The sequence below is a fragment of the Harpia harpyja genome, chromosome 23, assembly GCF_026419915.1.
Source record: "Harpia harpyja isolate bHarHar1 chromosome 23, bHarHar1 primary haplotype, whole genome shotgun sequence".
NCBI lineage: Eukaryota > Metazoa > Chordata > Aves > Accipitriformes > Accipitridae > Harpia > Harpia harpyja.
The window spans coordinates 6,000,911-6,027,065 of record NC_068962.1 but is presented as its reverse complement, the minus strand read 5'-3'; the positions used below and the strand labels follow the sequence as shown (position 1 = coordinate 6,027,065).

At 38.3% G+C, this 26,155-nt stretch overlaps 2 protein-coding genes across 2 annotated transcripts in view; both read right to left on the bottom strand.

Moving 5' to 3' along the window:
- Positions 1–6,322, bottom strand: part of KERA (keratocan) — a 33,268-nt gene extending 26,946 nt beyond the window's left edge. The window contains exons 1-2 of the mRNA XM_052774165.1: positions 6,048–6,322; positions 2,074–2,970 (exon numbers count right to left, since the gene is read on the bottom strand). Of these exons, the coding sequence (XP_052630125.1) occupies positions 2,074–2,950 (877 nt within the window). The 5' untranslated portion in view covers positions 2,951–2,970; positions 6,048–6,322. The remainder of the gene's footprint in view (positions 1–2,073; positions 2,971–6,047) is intronic.
- A 17,691-nt stretch (positions 6,323–24,013) lies between these two features.
- The window catches only part of DCN (decorin), a 40,209-nt gene continuing 38,067 nt past the window's right edge, over positions 24,014–26,155 (bottom strand). Inside the window, exon 8 of the mRNA XM_052774596.1 lies at positions 24,014–25,520. Coding sequence (XP_052630556.1) covers positions 25,326–25,520 — 195 coding nt within the window. The 3' untranslated portion in view covers positions 24,014–25,325. The remainder of the gene's footprint in view (positions 25,521–26,155) is intronic.

Sequence of the window (26,155 nt, the reverse complement as noted above, 5' to 3'; positions counted from 1 at the left end):
GAGAAATATATTTATGTTAGGTTTCAGTATAAGTGAAAACTTTAAGCTATGTAAGCATAACCTGAAAGATTATACCTTTTGTACATTTTAGGATAAATTGTCATTACCCCGAATACAGAAGTCTCTCTCTCTCTCACAGTATATGTGTACCATAGGCCATGGTATGGAAGGGAAGCTCCCTTGTTTACAGTCATCCTTACACAAATCTCTAGCAAATTGTAATATTTTATTAAAAAAAGAAATTGGTCATTTGTTTGAGGTTTAAATACTCAAAGGTCAATCAACTCAATTTTTAGAAAGACTAAGCCCTCACAGCTGTAGGCCAGGTGTAATGAATAATGAACTGCAAAGGCTTTGATCACCATGTGTCTGGTACTCCATTAAACTGAAATGCTTACTGTTAACTAAATTTTGTCCCACATTGTCAGTTAGCATCTTAGGGAACACCATATTATGCCTGTGAAATCAGATAGTCAAGAAAATTTATTATTGAAGTCTGCTAGATTTTATGGTTAAGCAAAAAACAGTAAATCAGAATTCTCTTTCATCAGTCCATAGGGTAGCGATGACAGTGCAGCAGTAGCCGGTGCACACCCACTCCTCACACCATCCCCCTCTGCTGCTGACCGGTACTCTGGAAATACAGCTTTCATTGCAAAATTAAATTGTTGTCACAGCCCTTGACTCGGAAGTCCTTGGAAATGTGAATGGAAAGCAAACTCAGTACCTGGGTATCTTGCAGAAGGCTCAGAACAACCACTCTAAGCAGGGAAAATTGCCTCATATATCTCATGATAAATTAAACATCATCATTGTTAGCTCTTTTAGGAGAGGAAGAGTATCTGACAGAGCTCTACAGGTGGCTGTATGTGGTGCCTCAGGTGGGTAGCATTAACTCATTGTCTTCCCTCATCAAAACAAGGAACTGAGATGTAATAGGAAAAACAAAATCATAACATTGAGGAAAACGTGAAGGACAGTAAATACAAAACATTTCAAAAGGTCTTGCCCTCTGTCTGGTAAGATCTGCACTAAAACATTTGGCTTTAAAGGCTATATCTGTATGGAGTTAGCTATGTATGGAATAACTAACAGTGATATCCTAAACCCCTGATGGATACAAGCAGGCAAACAGAAGAGAGGGTTTTATGGTTTATGCCAGCTAGCAAGATGATGTAAGTCCTCCTGCAGAAACACTGTTATATTTGACAGAACTGCCTCTCCATCAGGGACCACCACCTGACAATGGTGCAGCTGGAAAGCTTCTGACGTGATGGTGAGGCCTCTCCAGCTCTCCAACACCTCTTTGCCACCCCAGGATTAGGACAGCCTCGTAAAAGCCCTGTCTCACTAGAAACCTCCATGATCTCATGCAAGGTGTGACATTTATTGACTTCAGAAGGAACATTTTTTCAAATCACGATTGAATGGAGGCAAGCTTGCCACATGATCATACGATGTGGGAAATGGGAATGAAAAGAAAAAACAACAGAGGCAGCTCTTTGGATTTCAAGGTGGGTTTGGAGGGATACTGCATGAGAGAAGGGAGGAAAGAGAAAAATTAGTCACTGTGCCTTGTGCCTAATACCTGGTGAATTTGTTTTCTTCTCCCTCTCTCCTCCCTCCAGCACTTTCACTACCAGCCTCCTGAAAGGTTACACATACCATAGTCAGATCCTCAGCTGATATCTGTCTCTTTTTGCTGACTTATGAATTCTGAACATCTTCCATACTGATCAAAGTTTTCCCACTGTTTTTTCTTCAGTTGTATAAGGCAACTCCATTGGTTTCTATGGAGGTATTCCAATTTGCATGAGATGAGAATTTAACCAATAACACCCCCATTAGTATGAAAACAGAAATTTCTCTCTTTAAGGTTAATTTGAGTAGCTATCAGATAAATGTCTACCTTTTAACATTAGTGTGGACAACAGTCAGAGAAATGTCAGTGTACTACCAGTCTAACTAGTACCGTTTCTTCAGACTGGCTGATCTACCCTGCCACATATTTGCATTGACCATCAGTGTCTAGACTGAGGTAAATATTAATGAAAGTACACAAATTTAACTCACTGTTAATTTTGTTGACTTGGAGGTAGAAGTTTTCAAGGTTCTCACTGACGGTTGGAATGCTCTTCAGCTGATTGAAGGAGAGATCCAACTCAACCAGTGATGTGATATTGAAGACATTGCCTGGTATTCCAGAATCTGTTAATTTATTGTGGGATAAACGTAAATATTGCAGGGTTTTAAAACCTTGGAAATACTCATCGGGAACATTGGAGATCTGGTTGTTATCAAAATACAGCATGAGTAAGGAGTGAGGCAGTCCTGTCGGTAGCTTTGTAAGTCGATTGAAGCTTAAGTCAAGATACAAAAGTGAATTCAGGCCTTTAAAAGCCCCAGAAATAGAATCTGCTTTCAGCTGGTTGTTCTGGAGGTGGATGACAGTCAGATTCACCAGCCCCTCAAGTGCACTGGGATTGACTTTTGTGATCTTGTTGTGACTTAATTGCAGGTCATCCAGAGTTTTAGGGAGTGGTCCAACAGCTTCAGTCAAATTGTTGTAGTTAATGTGAAGTTTCTTCAGATTCTTTAGTTTAGAGAAGACTCTTCCCTTAATTTTTGAATTTTCCAAATGGTTGTGATCTAGGATCAGCCACTGTAGGTCTGTTACATTATCAAACGTGTTCTCTTCAATGCCGTCAATCATATTGTTTCGAAGATAAAGGTATTTTATTCCACTTGGTACAATCGGAATGGTTTTCAGTTTAAGATTGTCACAATACATGGCAGTAGGGTAGCTTAAAGGACAATTACATTCTGGGGCGCAGACTGCTGCTGATGGCCCAAAAGGATCATAACCATAATCATCTGCAGGACCATAGTCATATTGGCAAAAAATGCCACTAATCAATAACAGAAAGACAGGTAGGGAGTTTAAAGTCATCTTTGTAATGTGTCTTGTCCCTGTATGGTGAAAGGGAATAAAAAAGTTATAACTTCAATTTTTTCTCTCTTTCAGTGACATTTAAAATTTTACCATGTAAAGATTATAATTAAAAACTAATTAATTTAGGCTTCTTGCTTAAAGCTATTAATTAAGAAAAAATATATTAGTTTGTTAGTATTGTATTGTTACTACTATAAACTTACAGTCCCTGTCTTGTTATAATCTGCCTTTGCATTGCAAAACTGCAGGCCATTCTGCTGTTGTAAGTAAAACATTTGTTATATCTTCCTGCATTCATTCATTAAGTCACAAGAAGGATGATAAAGTCCAAGTTCTTTAAACTTGGCACAGAAGAGTTTTCAGTTCTGCTGAAAGCCATGTTCAGAGGCAGTTCTGCCATTTAAATTCCATCAAGCATTCTTGATATACTGAATTGCCTCATATCTAAATAAGATGTGGCAATTTGATTTAAGTTTGAAAGAGCCAAGAAAGTTACAAACTGAGGGTAATGATCTGCTGTATAGTGATTGTTAAGATGCCTGTAGCTTGAAATACCTTCTTCTCATAGATCGTGTCCAGCAAAGCATGGTCCACTAAGTTTCATATTCACCTAAAGAACAAACTAGTAGAAATATATAGCATATTCTCCTGGACCTGTCTAACAACCAGCACTGCATATGTGTGCAGGAGTATACTCTATCTAATATAGATATACAGTAGATCTGAAATGACTGAATTTCAGATAGTCCAAATGTTCTTGTAAATTCTATATATAACAGTAAATGTGTTGATTACATTGTATGACCATTCTAAATCAATAGAACAAAAAAGCACTAGCTTCACATAGTTGGTCTTCCAGTTCACATACAGCAAAAGGACATTCAGCGTCCTTGGGGATGTTCTGCTGTGATCTAATATGAGTGGTCTCACCTTACTTTTTAAGGGCATATTTTTCTCATCAGATACTCCACAAGATGCTAATCTGTGAAGATCAGTATCTTGCTTTTATTTCTTACTGCCTAGACAGATGTTGTGTTGGCAAAGTGGGTCTAGCATCACTGAAGTCAGTGAGCTTACTTTGATTTTCACCAATAAAAGACAAGGCTTAGTGTACTCAACTACTCTTCAGACAGTAAGATGATTAAGAAAATCCTTAGAACCTTCTGTTCTCAAGTAATTTCAGAAAGTATGTGAAGTCTGTAAACAGACCACCAGACATTCATCTCAGATCTGGGCGATCTTCCAGCAGAGTAAGTTAATCTTGCTATTGGCATCGTTTAGTGTAACACAGAGTACATAGTATTAAAATGCAGGGCCGTAGTTAGAAAGTCTGCCCTAATGCTAAATAATCTTAACTAAATTACCTCTAGGCAAGGCCTATTGATCTCATGCAGTACAGCACAAATTTTTTAAAAAAAATGTTCTCATGTTATCTCAAGTCAATCACCCACAAAGTCCCCCTGCTAGATATTAAGCTGCTGGTCCCTGAATAAGGACAATTGCATATCTCTTCCATGGTTTTGGTCCCATCACATTTACCTAATTACAAACCATAGGATAGAGCAATCATTGAAATATGATTTATCAGTGTAATTTCCTTTGTCTGTTCTTCATTACTGCATGATAACATGCAAACTCAACCTTCAGTCCCCTGCTGGTATAAATAAGTACAGCTCCTCTGAAAGCCAAGACACTACAGTGACAATTCAGCTCAAAATCTGGTCCTATTTAGGTACTAAACATTAAGGATGGGGGACTAACTGCTTCTGTATTCAAAGTATTCGAGAGTGTAATGAACTTCTGGGACTACATTCTTTGGCCTTATAGTGACATTTTTACACATCTGCATCATTTTATAGTCTTACTGATAAAGTAGCATAAACATCCTATTTGAAATTCAAATTCTATTGTTCTTCTAGTTTCAAATTGTATTCGTAATGCTAAATTTTATTACTGATATCATAGGCTGACGGTTCTTTTAAACAGTATACAATGTTTAACTGCTCTGCAGAACCCTGGAAGTAATTTAAAAAGTTAGATAGCAAGTGTTTTGAATTATTTTATTAACAACATTTTAAAATGTAGGTGACAATTCTGTAGTGCAAGGGCATATGAGCATCTGTGTGACAAAATAGCACAGTAAACTACATATGTAGTGGAGTTAACTTGTTGTATTAATGGATTTCTCATCCATGTATCTAAATGTTTCTGTCAGAAGTGTAAGAGGTAAATAGATGGTGTACACATGCTTGTTTGTTGCACTGAACTATATGAATCCAAAAGATAAAATCAGAATACATTCTTAGACGTTTATCTTATAACATAAGCATGCTTGAACTAATTGCCTGTGTTTGTTCTAACCGGTTGTGTTGTAAAATAACTGTGAAAATATTTGTGAAGTTGCACAGGCAACTTGCCAAAACATACTAAATGGCAAATCAGTGATTTTGGAAAATTGCTTACTACAGTAGAGCAGACAAACTATTCAAACTATTTTGGAGCTAGTCTATACTACCTTAATTCTAAAGTTGTTGTGAAACAAAATAAATATAATCTTATCCAGTCAGTCTTAAACTAAATATACCTTAATTCTGCAGCATAACATCTTACACAGTTTGCAAAAGATTTAATTTTAAAAAGTTTCAAAGGTATATTTAAAATGTGCTTTAAAATTAACTAAAAATTTCAAAATACTTATAATTTCCCTCTCATTGTTTACTTCATTATTTAAATATCAGGATACCTTGTCTTTTTGTAAAATGAAGCAAGGTGATTGAACAAATGGAGTCTGGGGAGCTCTTACTAATAGATTATGAATGAATAAGTAAGCAGTGAGTAGTCTTACAAATTTCTTTGTACTGTACATCAACTCTTCTTTTGAAGTAGAACAAAACAGGCTGCAAAAAAGTGCAACACTGATGCACAAAATATGTGAGGTTGTTTTAAGGAAACTGAGAAAGCGAATCCACTAAGCAACTGTTGATTTGTGTTCAATTTACAAATTGGCAAACTTATCCTGACATGTTTTCATGTTCCCATTACAGCTACATTTAAAGAGCTGAACATTACCGTTAAAACATGCAGCAGCACTTACCTTACTGCCTTGAAGCTGCTTTCCTTAATTCCCAGAGCAGATGCAATAAGGGACTGTATCGACCAATATATGCTGTAAACAGTGTCAGGAGGTAAAAGTCTGCCAGATCCTCTGTGTTACAAGAGAAAAAAAAAAAAAAAAAGCCCTAGTCACGCTGTTCTCTGAAGCTGCTATGTCATCATGGTGATCCTGTGGTGTGGCATGTACAAAAATGCAGCTCTCTCTAATGAAGTGCAGGTGGATACCATATTTTGTACAAGGACAACCCATCTGTTATTCCTGTGGGATGAGAGAATGATCAGTGTTTCACAAACCTGAGAAAGTTTAGACCAATAGCATAGCCTTATACAAGGAATTTTTGTATTTTAGAGGGAAAACATTTTAGATTGTAAAACAAATTACAAACAGACTTTTGTTTTCCAACTTATTTTATACTGCTAGACATGAGCTAACAAATAGCACTCAGACCTCAATGCTGCTGTGCTTCTTCAGCCAAATGACTCATTCATTTTTCTGCCTTTTTCTTTAACTATCTTATGTCCACAGTAAAATATCATTAATAAAAGTTTTAGCTTAAGGATCAGAACCCAAGATGCAGGAATATCTTTTAATTATAACCTTTTCCACAACATTAAATGCCGAGTTCAAAGTTTCTTCTGCAAAGCATTGGAATTTATTTGGTCTGGAGATTTTCTTTGGTGATTGAATGTATGTTTGTTTAATAAAAACACATCCCAGGAACGGTTTTTCAGCAGTTAGTGTAAACCCACTTTATACATTTGCGCATTTTTGCACTTAGAGCTTTATTCTGCTTTTCAGAATCTGGAACTACTCAGCTTTACGTTGTCTGTTTCTTATTCCATGGAAGTAGTTCAAGAATGCATCTTAAGGCTTGGATGAGATGTTATTTTCACCAGGCAATGCCAAAAAATAACAGACTAAGACAGTAACTGTTTAAAGTGGGTCTTAATGTTTCCATAAGAACCTTCCCTTATCTCTAAATGGTGGATGTCTTCCCTTTTTGTGGGACGCAAGCTTTTTCTTCTAAAGTTGGATGGGGACAAATGTGAAATGTGCCTATAGAAAGCATGCACAAGCCATTTTAAAGTACCTTGTGTGTTTAATTGTATTTGACTCTTGTGGGTACAGATCACGGGGGTTTTGTCTGTTATCAACTGGCTATCTCTATGAAAAGTCATGGTAGAGGATGTGGCTGGGCTGGAGAACCCTAGCAGCTTCCTGAAGAAGAGGAGCCTGGATGTGGGCTTCCCCCAAATCTGCTGCCGATCTGGGCCTCCCTGTCAGTGCAGGTTCCTGGGAGCAGAAAGAAGCCTGGCATAATTCAGTGCCCTTCACAGAGAACAGGAGGGACACCAAACAATTACAGACCTCTGTGCTTCTGCAATAGCACAATTAGCAGACGAAGTTGCTCAAGGCAGAGTGCCAAGTGCCAGGGCAGCCCATAGGGAGGGCATGTTACTCTTGTGATGTTCTGACATCACGCCTGTCCTCCTGGTGTGGGAGAACCATTTACACTTTAGGAAACATGCTGATGACAGACCATAACTACACAGCTATTTGAGTGATGCAAATATGTGAACGTGAAGCAGTGGGATTACGATAGTGAATTCAGTGAAGTTGGTGAAGGAGTGTGCGTGGTATCAGAACTAGAAATGTAGACGTGGACAAAGCTGCGGTTGTTCTGTGTGTGGACAAAAGGAGACCAGGCGGAGTTTCTCATGCACAGTATGATACTTATCTGACAATTACTTCATTAGTTTCAGCTGACCAAGGAAAACCTAAACTGTAACCTTGACTGCAAATGGGACAACAAGCAGGAGCATTCAGCAAAAGATAAATTGGAGTAAAGAAAAGAGTTTTAATACAGAAAAAAGATGCCCGTTAAGGCAATATTGAGGTTTGCTCTGTTGAAGAAGGTACGGCAAGCTGAGCAATGGAGCATAATGTTTGTAAAGAGAATTTTAAAAATCACAGGAAAGGCACTAGTTGTGTTTTCTCTGGTTAAAGATTTGTTTTGAAGGACAAGCTCAAGATTATAATAAATTAATACATATTTTGATCTTGCAGTAAGAGATGTAGTTTTACATTTGCAGTACAAATAGAATTGTACATTGGCTGCAAATACAGCATAGCGCAGGCTTAATATGATTTTGGCACAGTTATATTTATGCACCAATTGTTTATTACATTGAGTTCTGTAGGTCCAGTATACATCTTTTTCTCATTCTCTTAACAGAAATACAAAGCATGCATATCTTTATAACTTGTAGAAAAATCTTATTAAACAAACGTGATGATATTTTGCAATTAACATATGGTAAAAGCTTGGGTCACATAGAGTTCAGCTGAAACTTTTTCATTCATATAGCTGCTGTCTTGCTGACTGTTTTAAATTAGCTATATAGATTGCACAGTCAAGATGAAGAATCACACATCTTCCAAGGATAAGATATAAACCAATAGATTTTCCCATTTCTTTAATAAGATTTTTGCCATCTCTCCACTCTGTTATTTGACACTGTCTCTTCAGCATCATTTTATATGCTTTCCTAATCTTACTGTTCTGACTCATGGAACACTCACCTCATAAAACTCTGTTTGGGAGAGCAGGTAGGGACTAAAGCCCAGCAAATGGAGGTATGGCTTCTTCTGCCATGAAGGGTGGGAAAGGGGGTGGGTGATTTCTTCTTTCTGGCCCTATTTTGGTTTGGTTTGGTTTGGTTTTTTGTGTGTGTGTGTGGGGTAGCTCTCAGAAGTCATTAAATGACATGTGAACATAGTCTAGCTAATTTCCAAGGAATCACAAAATAATGTGTAAATTCACCTATGACATCTAAGTTGAAAACCAGTTATGAATATGCTTCATGCTTGATAATGTCAGGACATACTGATATTTCACCTTGACAGCAACTGTGTTCCTAATTAAGCCATCTCAGTTTGTTTTCTCCAAAATTAATTTTCTTCTTATTCCTTATTTATTCATTTTTCTTTGATGGGAAGTGTGATCAAAACCTATTCTCATCTAGTTTTCTTCAGCTTGTGATACATGAACAGAAATATTCTTTTTATTTGATTCCAAGCTCCTTTCCTGTTCATAGTTTCATGGCTGGAGATGGCCAAGTAGCCTGGTAGATTGTAGTGGAAGTATCTGAAAGCAGAGCTCACTGCAAGTATATCGCTTTGCAGTGGGTGAGATCTAGCCTTCAAATATTGTCGAGTTACGTGTCACTGTTTTCTCTCTTCACTCCTCAGTGGTATCCTTGCTGCCTTTTCTCTCGTGTAAAATTATCTTCGTTATAACTTCTACACACTTCTGCATAAATGGAGCCCACCCTCCCCCCAATCTATTTGCTTTTATTCCCCTTTTTCCCAAAAGACTCAAGTTACTAAAACCTAATAGTTTATCTAAACCAATAGTTATCTAAACCAACTGCTTCCTTTTAGTCTTAAACCTGTGTACACATCTGGTAGACAGATGTGTACCCTAAGAACCAAGAGATTTGGGTACCCAAAATTAAGAGTAGGATAACTGGGTCACAGGAGCATATAGCCCCAGAAAAAGTGCTCGTGGAACTTTTCACATTGCCACATAAAATGAGTAGCGAGTTTTTTCACTGTTCACTTTAAATTAAATATTACTCTCAAGATGAAATGAAGGCTAGTTCGTTTTAATTGGCTACTTGCAGCAGAAGGTAAAGAAATCTCCATTAAGGGAAAAGGCCATTCCAAGGGCACAATACAGCAAGCCACTTAATTATAAAGAGGTAGTATAGTGTTTATACGTGATGTTTTCCGTATCTCCAAATAGTGAATATATAGCCTGTTAGCCTATATGTAGTGAATAAACAAAAATATGATATTGACTCAAATCTCCAGTAATAATTAGTTAAATGTTTTTATGAAGTCCTGCAGCTTTTTGAAAATATTACTTAAGGCTGACTCATATCAAATGAGTTCCACTAAAAACAATTCAGTTCCAGATTCTGAACGCTGTAGGTGCTTATTATTTTTTCATCTGAAAACTTCCATTCCTCCAAATTGAAATTTTATTTGTTCAGCCTCTACACTGCACTTACATGTTAAATGGAAAGTGTTAGAGCACATACTATAAGCATTACAAAATTTGTGGTGATCCAAATCCTTTTTTTCCTTTCTCCTAAAAAGGAAATAACAGCTTTGGAAATTTACAAAAATGGTAATAGTGGTACAACCTATTAGCAGACCGCAACAGATATTTTAGTTGAGCATGAATCTTTGTTTTTGTCATTCTGAAAAACTGCTCACTGTTTTGCTTCAAACTTGACAGTGTCTATATTCTAGTACAGTCAGCCTCCTCTCCATTGCTTTTCAGACTGTTTTTGTACTAGACTGCGCTTACTTTGATTCAAGTTGTCAATGGCAAAATTCCTTTGAGTTGATTCAAAGCTTGATCAAACCGTTTTTATGATAAGAACTGCACAAATGAAGGCAAGATGCTGTTCTTAAAAGAGATTCCTGTATATATATACTGTACTTTGTGTTATGGCATTTAAAATGCGCTGATCTACGTATAAAAGAAAGTCAGGTGTCCCTGGAACATGAAACAATTGAAATGATTCCTAATGTAAAGAATGTAAGAGAATCTCAAGGAGTTGTTGAATTTGTGCAAAAGTTGTGGTTACAGGTAAAAATCACAGTAGCAGCTCTGTGTTTTAAACAGTACAGTTAATTTATAGGAAAAGAAAGAGGTGGACATGGCAAACTTAGCTAGCTCACTGCCTATTGTTTGTGTGTATTAACACTGTATCAATGTAGACCTCCTTTGAAAATCATTGGGTGCTAAAAATCTTCCCCCAATCTAAGCATTAGCAATGTCTGTCTGCTGTCAGATCACTACTGTTTAAGGTCAGAAGGGATGTTGCATCATCTACCCTGACCTGCTGTATAACACAAACCATTAAACTTCATCCTGTTACTGCTGTACTGAATACAACAAAACACCTTTGCCTGCTGATGCTCCAGACAACATATAACCATGTTCTAAGACATGAAAAGTTTGGGAGTTTTCTAGTTTGGTGCAAAAATCTGTCGGGTTTTGCCCAGGCGGATTTCAGGATCTCGCAGGTTATGACGGGCACTCAGCACTTTCCCGTCTGCGGGCAGAGGGTTACATCTTGGGGTAGCAGCTGATATAATTTAGACTGCCAATTGAGCAAGGCTTATTTATCACAGTTTTCATCCTTGTGTCTGCTACTGTGTACTTGCAGGCAGCACCCAGAAGCAGAGAGCTGGTTCCCAGGCTGCTAGGAAGGAGGATCTGCTCACTTAACGCAGACCCAGGGCATTCCCTCTCAGTACATTAGTCGTCTTCTGTTTCTCCTTGAAGCACAAGCACCAGAAAACTTTAGGCTTACGAACTCGGTGGGGTTGCCAGCTGGGACAGGAACAGTAGCTTGCAGCTCGCAGGGTGTATGGTGAGGTCCTGGGCAGTTGGCCGCTTCTGTTTGTGCTGGGACGGTCTGCTCTACGAGACCTCGGTGAGAGTGGGAACTGCTGCCTCCTGCAAAGCTGATTTACTGCATCATGCTTTTTCTCCATGAGACGCTGTCTCCCAGTGAGTTCCTATAACTGCAACCCTTCGCCTAAAGTAATACAGCAGTGTGGTGCTATATGGTTTAGTTTTAAGTAGCCCTGCAAGGAGCAGGGAGTTGGACTTGATGATGCTTATGGGTCCTTTCCAACTCGAGGTATTCCTTGATTCTTCTCTGTAGAAAGGAGCAGTCTGGTGTGCAACCACATCCCCCTTAGCTGTGAACATGATGTCCAGAGACCCAGCACATAGCATTTGGCCTTCTGCCAGCCGATGTGACCCTCTGCTGGAACTTGGTGATAAATTGTCTTCGCCATGAAGACAGGACAGTTTGGGAGCCACTTAATGTGCAGTTTTTTAAAGTACCGCTCGTTGTCATTCTTAAAATGAAACGCCTTGGAAAAATCTACTGCTACTACAGAAGACCTTGCTCTCCACCAAGTTTACAACCTCATGAGGAAGTAAAAGCTTGCTAGATAATATCTATTATATCATTAGTTATCTATTAGTATCTATTAGTATCTATTCTGACATTTGTTGTCACTTTATTCATTACCAACTGAAGGCTGTATCAGATTTTTACATTATTTTTGCTGGGACTGATGTCAGGTCAATAGCCTTGAGGTATAGTATTTACCTATTTGTAGTCCATGAACAGTAACAATGCACTGGTGTTCTGGTATTCCCAGACTCATGAAAATGGACTGTAAATGAACCAAAGATCTCTTACATGGCTTTCTAAGACATTTAAGCACAAATCATTATGACAAGCCAATTTAAAAGTATTTATCACTAACAAATATTATTTAGTTTTTTCCCTTTAGAAAGAACATGATAGTCCTCATATGATAAAAGTACATCAGCCTGATGAAAGTACCTCAGTCGTCTACTCTCCAAATGCAGAGAAACAATGTTTACTGATATTTTTTTACGTATTTAATTTCTACCCATTGTCTTGTGTCTGTTTAGTTGTGGTTCTATAACATTACTAGAATTTATTATCCTCGTCATAAACTTCAGCTTCTTCAACTATCTTCAGCCGTGCTACCTGTGGTTCTGTCACTGATATCGTCAGTGGAACTCAGTTTTATTTTTGCCTTATTAGTAGTATGTACAGAGGCACTATTATATATACTTTGTATTTCCTCATTCTTCATGTCTCATACTTTTTATTTTTTTTTCACTTCTAATTGCATTTCATTTTTCTACTGAAACAAGCAAGTTATGGCTAAGATTGGCCTTTTTTGCTTGTCAAATCAGGGGAGGAAAGGTATTTGAGGACAATCTTTTTAAGTCTAGATATTCTTATTTTTCTTCTAATTTTTTCCACAAAGACAAATTTGCTCATCCTTTTCCTGTTTGGGGACATTGAGCTCCTCTGAAATACTGGCTAGAAATATGCTTTTGACCATATTAAATGGTCAGCTTTGGTAACCACCAGATTCCAATCCAGTGATTAACTTGCCTTTATTCATCATAAGGAGGTCCAGAGTGGATTTACCTCATGTTGTACTCAATACCTTTTGTCTTAGGAATTGTGCAGTGTTGAGAAACTCTACTAATGCTTTATTACAGGCTGCATGGCACTGCTAGCAACATCTTACAAAATAAAATTTCCCATTAAAGAAGCTATTTATTCCATAAGTTACTCCATTTTATACCTCATTAAGATTACCTCCACTTCCCTGTGAGATGCAGACCACCTTTTTTATAAATGGTCTCAGATGCTGTGTCTTACACTTTGGTCCTCAGAGACAGCAAACATAGGTGTCTACATGTGTGCTAGGAGTCCAGGCATTCCTCCTGGTCAGTGGGAGTCTAGTAAATAGAGTTATGGAGCCTGGGGAGTGATTCAGCTCTCTAACACAGACACCATAACAGTATTCAGTTACCTAAGTTAGGCATCTAGCATTGGCTGAGATGCTCTAACGTATCCAGCTCATCTGTATAGGTTATGAAAAAGGACTTAAAGACCTGTCCCCTTTCCAAGTGGCAGCTGATGCCAAAGCACAGTACTCCACAGTGCCTGATACACAGCATCTGCATTCAGGCAACTGCCTGTTGTCAAGCGGCTTCAGTCGGCTGGTGATGCAAAGGCATCTCCTGCTGTCTGCCATGCCCTGGGCTGCACAGCACATCCAAGCTGGGCTGGCTGCTACGACGCAGGATCTTGAGGAGACCTGTCCTGTCCTGAAGAAGTGGCAGGGGGCCAGGCACATCTAAGCAATCCAGAATGACATTAGACACTTATGTTTTGGTACCTGAATTGTGCCCTTGGAGCTCCAGTCCAGGAGATAGCCAGTCTCCTAAGTGAGGTAATATCCTCACTTTGTGTAAACTGTCTGAACGGTATTTTCTGCAACAATTTTCTCTGTAGACTTCTCTTAGCTTAGTGAGTATTCAACACAATGCCTGCAAAGAAATGTCACAGAAATAGAGCCAAGCAAAATGAGATGTACAAGCCTGGAGACAGTCATGATCTATTCCCCCACAGGTATTTTCCATTTTCTTACCACCTCTGAAAAACATAATAATAATAAACCCAAAATAGGGAATGTTTTGAAAGGTCAAATAAAAATTTAGATGACAGTCGTCTGCTTCCATTAGACATCACCTGACTCCTCATTTAACAGTTTTCTTTTGTTTTAGTCAAGCAAAGCTTTTCTACAGATTTCATATATAATTATGTAAGTTATACACATCAGAAAGGACCAAAATAATTTAAGAGATTTTGTATCACAAGCTTTCATAGGCTTATTTTGAGTTGACACAAGAGGGCCTAAGGTCTAATTTGCTCTCCAGCCAACCCAAGAAGGGACAAGCTGTACCAACGTTTCCCTCATCCTGTGTTGATTAAGGAGAATACACCACTTTCCGTGTATTCTTGTTTGCCTCCCATAGATTTTAGACTTCTGTCTACTTAGCCTGACTCTTTCTTCTTTACCTCTTTGTATTTTGGGGACTTCAGTAAGCACTTAGCAATTGTATTTGGATAATTATGTATCTGTATATTTATACACATGTATGTTTGTTTGCTAAATGGCAAACTGATTTGGACCAAAAACTGGAAACAACATCTATCCCTTTAGTTTCCCAGTAGTCTTTTTCATGTTTTCTTAATATTTAAAATTACTTTTGCTTATATAGATATGTTATGCTACAAAACAGGATAACATTTTCAAAGGTGCTGAACCTTTTCAGAATAGTGCTATGAAGCTAACCTAGAGGGAATTTCTTTCCTTCTCTCTTCAAATGCTGGGTTGTAATTTCTTTTGGATTGTAGGTATGGAAAGTAAAACATTGCAATCAAATATTCTAACTCCTCCAACCTCTCAGTCAGATCAGAACTCCATGTTATCAGCTGTTCAAAGATTTAACAAGAATGAGATATAAACTTTGCCATGAAGGACTGAAGAAAGCGTTACAGCTGACTGAGAAGAAAACATAGGAAAGCATTCAGATAGAAAGCAGGTAACAGCATTGTCAATATTTGGGTAGAGAAATGCAAAATATTAATGTTACCATACTTAAAATTATTGTATACAAGCAAACGGCTGACTTACCTCCCCTTTAGGCTCTACCTACACTAGTAAATCACATAGTGACCCTGACACTGGCAAGTCATTTTTTAAGTATTAATTTTTTAGAATGGTCATTTCCATTATTCTAGCCTGAACTGAACAACTCCTAGCCATGGTCTGGGACTTACCACTCTCAACAGAGAGTTTAAATGAAGCCACCCCGTTTCATGGGGTAAGGTAACCTTACAGTGGAGGTGGGGCTAAGTCATGGTAGTTGAGACCATGCAAAATGGCCTGATTTCATTTAATAATACAGATGCATCTTTACACTCTGGAATATAACCTGGGCCATCAACAAGAAAATAGACATTCAGGTCCTAAGGTCTGCTGACTTTAGCTGAGCCGGAATTTGAATTTTATCAAATTATATTTTCATTGTTTTCACCATTTTCTCAAAATATATGTGTGTTTGCATGTGTGTGTGTGCATGTCACTCTTGCTTTAGACTTTGAAGAAGATACATGGATTATTTTTAATTTTCAAAAGAGAAACAAATATGTTCCAGAAATAAGATCTGATTCCAAGATTTAGCAGAGCAATAATTTTTAAGTGGAAAAGCTGGTTTTGCATAGAACTGCTGACACGAACTTAGCTATAGCAGTACCGGTGAGCGACACTATAATTTAGGTCATGTTCCTATCCCATAGATAACTTCAATAATATGGCTAGCCAGTTGCGGTATAACAAAATCCATTGCTCCTATTCCTATCTCATGAAAGCAGAATGAGACCTTCTTGTTTCCAGAGCTGAGCATCACACATTTGTAATAACTTTGCTCATGAATGGAAGGGTTTTACACTGTGTTTCAGCAGTTAAATCTTTGCATTTATTATGGAACTTTTAGCACAAAAATAATTGAATAACCCTGAGAGTACCTGGTGTCAGAAAACAATATAAACAGGGCAATCATATTAGAAAGACCCACACCTTCAGTAAAAGAGGTTTGGTGAGGCTTTCCTGCTTTGCTCCTACCCTACTGAGGTTTATTCTTCCCTCTTTTTGGCACTTGAGTAAGAGGGGTTTCTGAGGCATGCAAATGTTGATGAATGAGCAAGGCTGGTTCTGAGCACACGTGTGAGCCTGCGTCCTCATGTCCCCTACATCCAGACCCATCAGATGTTTGTGTTGGCTCAGACTGGTGACTTTTCTAGGGAACCCACATGAGGGTTATTCTTTCAAGCATGTGGAGAATAGATGTGTAGGTGATAGCCCACGACATTTTGATTCAAAGCACGGTGAAGGGAAGAAGGTGTTTGCTTTACCAGTGAGCATGATATCCTTCTTCTGAAAGCCACCACTAATGACTTGTCACATATTCACATGTCAAAACGTTTTCAGAAATGTGCCTTCCAAGGTCTTGGAAAACAGCATTTGGGCTCCTAATTCACTCAGGTGATGTTGAACATTTTACCCCATGCCTATGTGCTTCTCAGCCTAGTAAAGGTCATCTTGTCTACGTCTGAACTGCCTGTTAATCTTGGAGCCGAGAGCGTCCTCAGGTAAGAACTCATTTATTTCCTGCATTTCAAGCCTGCAAACAAAGCTCTATATGTGACAACACACCACGTTCCGAGCCCTGAGCACTCTAGCAGGCTTTGATTACCCTGACCAGCCTCATCCACGTTCTCCAGCCACACTGCCTCTGCCTCCACCCATTGGCCCAGCAGCTTTATTTAAGCTGAACCCCCAGCCCTAGCTGTGTTGCAGGTATGTTGTGGTTATGCTATGCCTGGTTTTGTACCTGGCATTATCTTATTGACTTGATACCTGAGCTTGACCTTGGATCTGCACTCCTCAGTGCCTCCTCCATCTCTCACTGGATGGTTGGCCAGCCCCTGTTGCAGTCACCAAACCAGCTCTGCTCTTCTTCATTAGGTGCTGTGGGACCATGCACCTTGCTCATGAGATTGCTGCCCTGCCTTGTGTAACCACTGGCTCCCAGCTTGCCTTCCCTTGTATAGCTGCCCTCTCTTGCTGAACCCCGACAATAAGCTCAGGGAAAGGACAAGGACCTGAGCTTAAATGTAGCTCCAGGGGCAATGAGTGGTAGGTGTCTAGGTAGGCAGAGGCTCTGGAAGAGTATGGTCATGGCAGCAAGAGCCTCCTGGTGTACTCAGGGCCCTGGTACTGCATAGGGAATCACAGACCTTTAAAAATCATCTAGTGCAATCCCCCTGCTGTGAACAGAGACATCTTTCACTAGATCAGGTTGCTCAAAGCCCCATCCAACCTGATCTTGAACACTTCCAGGGATGGGTCATCCACAACTTCTCTGAGCAACCTGTTCCAGTGCCTCACCACCTTTGATGTAAAGAACGTTTTCATTATATCCAACCTAATTCTACCCTCTTTCATTTTAAATCCATTGCCCCTTGTCCTGTCACTACAGGCCCTGGTAAAAAGTCTTTCTCCATCTTTCTTATAAGCTTCCTTTATATATTGAAAGGCTGCAATAAGGTCTCCCTGGAGCCTTCTCTTCTCCAGGCTGAACAACCCAAGTTCTCTCAGACTTTCATCGTAGGAGAGGTGCTCCAGCTCTCTGACCATTTTCATGGCTTTCCTCTGGACCCACTCTAACAGGTCCATGTCTGTCTTGTGCTGGGGATCCCAGAACGGGATGCATAACTCCAGGTGAGGTTCTCACAAGAGCTGAGTAGGGGGCGAGAATCACCCCTCTTGATCTGCTGGCCACGGTCCTATTTATGCAGCTCAGGATATGATTGGCTTTCTGGGTTGCAAGCGCACATTGCCAGCTCATATCCAATTTTTCATCCACTAGTACCCCAAAGTCCTCCTCTGCAGGGCTGATCTCAATCCATTCATCACCCAGTCTGTACTGATATTGGAATTGCCTTGACCTTCGTGAGGTTCACATATGTTCATGTACTACCACACGTGCTCTCATACCAGCCCAGAAGCTGTCCGTGAGGTAGCCAAGTGGCTAGAAAGCTTTTATCTCCTCTCTCTCACTTGAACTGAGGGAGGGTGGGAGGCATCCTCAGCTTCCTGCTCTGTAGGGCAGAGCTTTGGTAAATGGGACGTGTCTCCTCCAATTGATAGTCCTGCTGTCTTTGTCTTTTTCAGCTCTGCAGAATAATCTAAAATCATTGCGCAGTTGTATTTTTCCATAGTGTGAGCACATTCCCGCTGACTAAGATGTAGGGAACAAAACAATCCTGTGGGTCAGAATTCTGACAAGGAAGTTCAAAGGGAATATTACCATTTCACAGTAATTTAGTCCTTTGACAGCAGTAAGGAGCCTAACTGCTTAACTTTTTTCCATAACAATCCAATTATCTGCATCTGTTGAACAGAATTTCACACAATCTTCTCTATCTCCCTGTAACCTACACATGTAGTGGCTCTTACTAGATATCAAAAATGATTGGCATGTCTTTAAAGAACTTGGTGCTGGAAATGAGCAGCAAGGGATAGAAGAGAAAAAAATACCCAAAAGGTTAATCTTTTTGTTTAATTTTGGTGATGGCACGATGAAATATTAAGTCGCCTGAGGTTTAGGATCTCTCAATCGCTCTCTGTTAGCCAACACTTCAAAGACAGTGCCTTGTTTCAAGACTTCATTGCAACATAGCCACTTTCTCCTTCCACATTAGAATGATGTGTATGGACAAACCTCTGAAGGATTATTCTCAGAAGTGAATAAGCCTTTTGAAGCATTTCAGTTGTCTGGAGTTTCTAACATAGCCAAGCAATATTTAGAATGATTCTGTCTTTCATGTCAAGATTATTTTATGCATTTTGAAATTCCCTTTTTTTTTTTTCTGCACTCTGGAATTTGGTTTATTCTCTGTAATCTTTTGATTCCTGCTAAGATTCAATACCTTGAAATTAGAAGATGAAAGGATTCATCAGCAGAATACTACATGATTAGCTTAATTGGTTCTGAGTTTTCCTGTTGAAAGGGCTTTCTAACATGCATTTAGTAGCAGACACATGGTCCCTATTTTCCATGCCTTTATATTGGGATTTGAACACTTTAAAAAAATTACTGTGCGGAGAAGCACTAGCCTAATTCATCTCAATTAAAGTCTTCATCTGGAAGCAATAATGTAAGTAACTCATCCAAACCTGAAGTTTGCAAAACTAGTAGCAAAATCCTTAAGGCTTTTTCATTCAAATGTAATATGTAGTTTAATATATTATTTGAAAATGAATAGAAGGTGTAAGTATGATTTATCATAAAATATATACTTCAATGCTGTTGAGTCAATAACATAAAGAGCTGAAAAAAGCCCCAACCTGGAATTTTGCTTGATTTCATGTTAGATATGAAAATAGAAAGTTTTGTATACTGTAACCATTTCTACAGAATAAAGCAGTACATATTCTACTGTCCATTCTGCCAAATGCTAGGAGCAACAAAAACTACTGATTAATATTTGTGCATACGAGCAAAATATCATGCCATTTATCACCAGAAATCATAATTTGCAAGTATTTGTCTTCTCTCCATCTGGGTGTGAGCCAAAGACAGTACCTAGGACAATTGGATGAAACTTCTTCTGGATGGAGGTAGTTTAGACAGTTTTTTGCTTGTTTGTTTAAAGACTGCCTTTTGTATTTAGACAGTGGATGGCATCTTTTGTTTAATTTCCCTTCAAAATTGAGCACCCATCTCTAGCTTTCAGTTCCTCTGACTGAAAACTTTGGAACTATTCTTGTGGGGAAATACTTGCAGATGCAAGGCCTACAATATTTGTTATTTTCCAAAAACTTCTTCACTGTGTTGCCTGCTGCAGCTGATTCAGAAACACAACTATCACTGTGTCTCATTACACTGCAGATTCTCTGATTTTGTTATTAGTTCCCTTTATTTCTTTTTTTTTAATACTAATTTATAATCTAAAAAGAGGTGTACATACATCTATATGAATGATTAAAACGATACCATTTTTCATAGTTTTGTCCATTCTTTCTCCCACAGATTTAAGTCCCAGTTTAAGCAGGCAGTAACAGAGCATTAACATTCTTCTGGTCTGCTGATTTAAGACACCCACATAGAGGTAATCTCCAAAGCTTTCAAGCGGCATAACGTACACACTGAGTAAGAGAACAGCCTGACAAAGCAGTTTTGAAGAAACCACATCTTTGTATCTCAGAAAGGGAAGTGTGGAGTTTAACAGGCAGGGCGAGCAGCCCTCCGTAGTGCCTGCATCCAGACTGGTCCTCAGGCACTTGTGGGACACTAACCAACAGCCCTGAGCTTCCAGAGCAGGAAGCAGGGCAGGAGACCAAAGCCTGGTTTATGTCACTTTATGTATCCATTGCTGAGTCTAGCTGCTTGAGTGTTTGTGTTGAGTTTAATTCAAACACTAAAACAGTTTTTGTGCCTTTTCAGGAGATGCACAGAGACTTTGTTCTATTGCAGCTGGAGCTGCTAGAGCACTGTTAGGGTAATGGTTTATGCTAAAATTTATCCACTATTTTTAGTTCCACTTTTTCAGTTTGGAGATGATGCACTTAATATTGACCATCTCACAGCCCACGCTTCTCCTTCAGTGCTGTGCAAGCTTGTCACTAACAAGCTCCTTAATTTCTTTTTATTGAATAAACTACTTCCAACTAAATTAGTACTGACTAAACCCCTTTGGTGGTTTAAAAACCCAACCACCTAGCAGTAGCTTGGAAATGACCATGGAAAATAAGACCACCTCTTCTGACAAAAAATTACAGAGATGTAGGCCAGTCCCTGTAGCAAAATTGACTTCAGAGCAATGTGTACATTTAGAGAGGATGAGCAAAAGCACATCCATGTGCAAAGCAAGAATATTTGACTGTGGACGTACAAATAGGCTATTGATTTCACAGCTATGCACTCTGACTTAAAAAAAAAAGAAAAAAGAAAATCAAAACAGCAGAATAAGTATGTGAATTTGTGTAGCCTCTTTTCATAAAGCCTTATAAATATCTTTCCTCCTGGTTTTCACCATTAACAGTAACTTTGTTACTGTCCCTCAGTGACACTAGATGGCACTTCAGAGTAGTGGTGGGATCAGAAAGTCTTTTGTAATCTTTTCTAGTTATTTTGCATATGATATTATAGATGCATGAAATTCATGCTTGCATCGAACAAAAGCAATTTCTCAGCTTTCTGTTAATTTGTATGTATGACTGCGAGGTAGATAATACTATCTGTGTTAAAAAAGTAACAAACATAAGCAGAAAGAGGTTATAACAGCGTGGTTCACTAGTAGGTCAAAAAAAACAGGTTATGGGCCAAAAAGCTGTTGCCAGACATTGAGTTTAGAGGATTTGAAAAGTGTTTTGTGGAGGCAACTAAAAAAAATCTATAGGTCTGGAAATCAGAGCAATGCGTTGATGTCAGGGATTTAAGAGTTGATCCCTTCCTGGAAATGAAATTAGATTTTATGTCATTTATACATCAGCAATCAAATATATGATGACTGTCCATAATCTGGTGCACTTTAGGAGAAACCTTTCAGCTCCCTTCTGGCCTTGAAAGACAAGCATATATGAAGGAGCTAATTGATTTGTAGTCAAGTTTTGAAAAATAACATTCTTTAGCAATGTATGGTTTTGCTAACAACAAATGTGTATGTACTTTTGGAAAGCCTAAGCCTGAGGGATATCATTAATTAAAAAAAAAAGGAAAAAAAAAGTGGGAAGGATACTACTAAAGCAAAAGTTTACAGTATTGCCATGAAACTGCAGTAAAAACTTAAAGGAACATTGCTGCTTCAGTACATCAATTTCATTTCCAACTTGTTTAGTCAATTCAGTAGAAAACAGAAGGGACTATTTTCTTTAGTTAAAAACCTCTTACAGGGATTTTAATTAACACTTTAGTAAGATTCATGACTGGGGGAAAAAAGATACATCTAGATATCAAAAAGTAGCAGAAAATATTGGCCATAATTCTGAAAAGCTCTTTAAATAAGAAAAAGGGAAGTCCAAACATTTACTCAAGCATGTTCCTAAGTAGTGTGATGAATCATAGACATTATTAATTTAAGATGGCAGAAAATGCATGGTTGTCTCTAATTGTATTATTCTGTCTTCTTTATCATAAAAAGATATAATTTTGCAAATATTGTTAGAAAACTGGTTTTAAAAGCAAAGGCAAGCAAGTGTTATTATTTTAGTTTGGATTTTTTATAATTTTATATTCAGTGGAAGAAATAAGAAGCCTCAGTATGTCAGTTAAATTCCTCCATCATTCTTGCAGCTGAGGATCTGTCACTACACCTTCTTATTCTCATATCTCTTGTTTCCACCAGCCTGAATTTTCCGATTACTAGGCTATGTTTAGTTCCAGGATCCCTAGGAGGGTCTATTCCCACACCCCAGAGATGCTCACAGCCTTGCCTGCAGTGACCCCTCTGTGGCCCAGGGGTGCAGGAGGGGACGCGATGCCTTAGGCTGCACCAGGAAACAAGGGGTTTATTCCTTTATGTGTTTGAGTCCTACAGTTGTGACTGTTTACCATCTTCATACTTTATGGAGGGATCGGAGACGCACTGTTGGGCCTAAAAGCTTTCTACTCTAGTTCTCTTATTTCTTTCTGCCCAACTGTTTATGGTTTGTTTGGGTTTGTTGTGTTTTTCTTTCTTTCTTTCCTTTCTTTTTTTTTTTTCCTTTTTAAGTGGAAGAGCCATCTGTTCTGTATTTATATGAAAAGCAGTTTTAAAAGTATTAGGCTTCCCGCTGCTTTGAAGTCTTTGCAGATGCTGTGTGTGGATAGGGTCCCGTCAGTCAGATATTGTAGGTATGGCTGCCCAATTTGTGGAAAACCTGTGTTTATCATTTGAATTTGTCATGATCTTGCTGAGGTCACATGTTATAGGATTTGCTTATTCTGTTTTATTGAGCAGGACTGGGAATCAGGAAAGTCCTGTTATCTTTGCAGCCCTTGGTTGTTAGTGGGGAATGTGTTTTATGAGGAATAGCTTGTGCTTTAGCACAAAGGGCAGCAAGTTTGATATGGGACATACCATGGGTATTACAGAGGAGTACCAGGCTCAGCTGTTTTCTTCTGGACTTAAAGTTGTTTCTGATCTGAAAGAAAAGCCATAGTATGGAGAGATTTTAAAGCCATGGAGGGAGAAATGGGAAGTTTGTGTATATGTTTATATGCAGTTTTATGTAGCCAGTAATTGTTATTATTTATTGCATAAATCTCTTCCTGTAAGTTGTATCTGTATCTGCTAATTTGAACCGTGTACATACAAACCCTGTGGAGTTGGTCGAGCTAAGACAATGCCTTTGTTCTCTATTGAAGTGCCAGTGCTCAGCTTTCTGCATGAAGTCTCTCTCTGAATAATAGCATATATCCAACCAAGAACCAAAAGGAAAAAATCTACCTGCTGGTTTTCTGGAGGGTTTTCCTTCCAGTGACTGAAGGATATCATGTACTGTTAGTTTTATTTAAAAATAACACTCAGAAAATGTGAAACCCAGAAGAAAAAGCTGATTCAAATGGGCAAAATCATTGGCTACCATATGAAGAAGATAGCTAACAAGAGTGCAAACCCAATTTTTCTGTGTAATAGCTTTAGTAATTCATAATAGTTTCTAATTATTTACTACTTGAATAAATGACAGCTATAAAGAGAATATATTCATTTTCTAGAAAAAATGCCTGTGAGTGTTAGGCATGAAAAAGTTTCTTGAGGCAAGAGAATTTGACACAGCTTGCTCTTACTTTAGCTATCACCATGCCAAAGATGTTTAGTTTTCAAGACTTGATCATAATTAAAGTTCTAACACACTATGTTATGCTATCAAACCAGAAAATAAAGACAAACACTTTGGAGTTTGCCTGTATTACATTATTCTTTAATATAAATGACATATAAGTTTTACAAATTAGAGAGATTGACCTTGGAGTATTAAGAGGCTGCAGAAGATTCTTTTAAGGTGACATTTTTATTGAGTATATGTTTAGCTTTGTAGATTGACAGTAGAAATGTGCAGCCTACCTTTGATGTGCTTGCTACCTACTGGTATGGGTTGAAGAATCCCAGTTTGCAGAGGGCTTCAAATCACTCTAAGAAGATAATTCTATGAATGATGTCCCAGCAATGTCCAGCTAGGCCTTGCAGTTATTTCACTTCATATTTTGCTATACGTATGATTTTGCTTATAATCTAAATTCCACAAATTCATCAGACGGGGAGCCTGCATATCTCTACTTGACAATTAAAAACATTGTTTAAAAAACAAAAACAGTAAAGGATGCTGACAAATGTACAATGCAGAGCAAGTGAACAGTGAACTGCTATTATTTTTGGTTTAGATATATACATGGATTGATACCAATGACTAAACCCTAATACCATACTCTGCAAGGCAGTCTCACTGAAGTCATTAAAACTGCTCTTGTGACTAAGGTGAGAGGGATTTGCCCTAGAGAAATTTAGTCATTGAGCTCCAGACATAGGTTACAAGTTTTGTACTGCAGTCTACTCATTATTTTGTTCAATAGGATTATGTTAGGCTAATCCTGAATAGCATTGCTCTAGAAGAATGGCAAACTTTAAAGAACTATGTGTACAATATGAATTTATTTTATTTTTCCCAAAATAATGACATTAGCAACAACTTTATTTGCCTCTGCTAAATAGATACATTCAGAATTAGCTTACTGTTATAGTGGATATTTTTAAACCTCCAGGGCTTGAAATAAATTTAAAGGAGGTGACTCTCACCTTCTCAAGGCTCAAGATGATTTGAGAGTCTTTTTTCCCTCTACTATTTTTCTGTGTATGTGTGGCTATAAAAATAACCTCAATCACTATCTTTTTTTTTTTTTATATCATAGCTTGACAAATATTTACTCCGAATCTCATATACAGTGGAATCTGAAAACCTGTAGCATTCAGCAAACTGAAAAATACCACAGAAAGCATGCTGGAAAAGAAGGCTGAAATAAGTCAGTTTAAAGCACAGTTGGCAATTCTTTTTGATGGTATGCTTGATCTTGTACATCTGTAATGATTCATTTATTCTACATCAATGGATCATCTCCACTTTAAAGTGAAGTTTCTGGTATTTGACATTAATTGTTAGCAACAATTTTGTGAACAGGCCTATTACGAAACACAACCGAACCCCATCTTTAGACATCTATTTGTAATTTCCAATCTGTACTGCAGAGCGTTCATGGATACATCGGAAAGCAGAGGGCTGGATCTCCCAGTACTGCACAGGGTTGCTGAAGAGACTCACACCGGAATAGCTAGCCTTTTTGGTGTTGTAGCCAAGAGGGCAAAAGTCGTTGATACCAACTGAAGCAATTTTGTTGTTATGAAGATAGACCACCTGAAAAGCATGGAAGTACAGAAGTGAGAAATACAGCTACCGTGGCAAATAAGATAAATGATTTTATGTCAAATACTAGGTGCGTGTTGTGCAATGTTATACAGAGTAACAATATATCCTTTTTTCCAAACGGATGCTTGATTCTGCTTACCTTTTGAAATACCTAGAGTATACCCAATTAGAAATAATTTCTACAGAATGAGCAGAAACTGTGCAAGGCAATCTAATAACATTACTATCATTTGATCATACTGTAACCAAAACAGGAGTCAAAGATGTGGAATTATTAATACAGTGCTGAGGTTCAGAAGCATGTGCTCTATATAAAGAATGTATTTGGTGCTAATTGGTTTCTCTCTAGCTCTAATGCTTTCACTCTCATGAGTGCAGCTGTACAGGACTCACAGCCAAAGTAAACACTAACCATGATTTAAAATAGCTAATGAATATTACCTTGCTCCAGAGTCACCATTTCTGATGAATTTTCCCAAGCTACATGCAAGTGGTGATTTACATTGGGGAGTCTTCATTCTTTGGGAGGTTTCTTTCCCGTAAAATCTTAGTCCAAGTGAAGACAGATTTTAACTGGTTCCAAGAGGCCATGTTTCTAGCTACCCAGCCACACAGACCTCAAA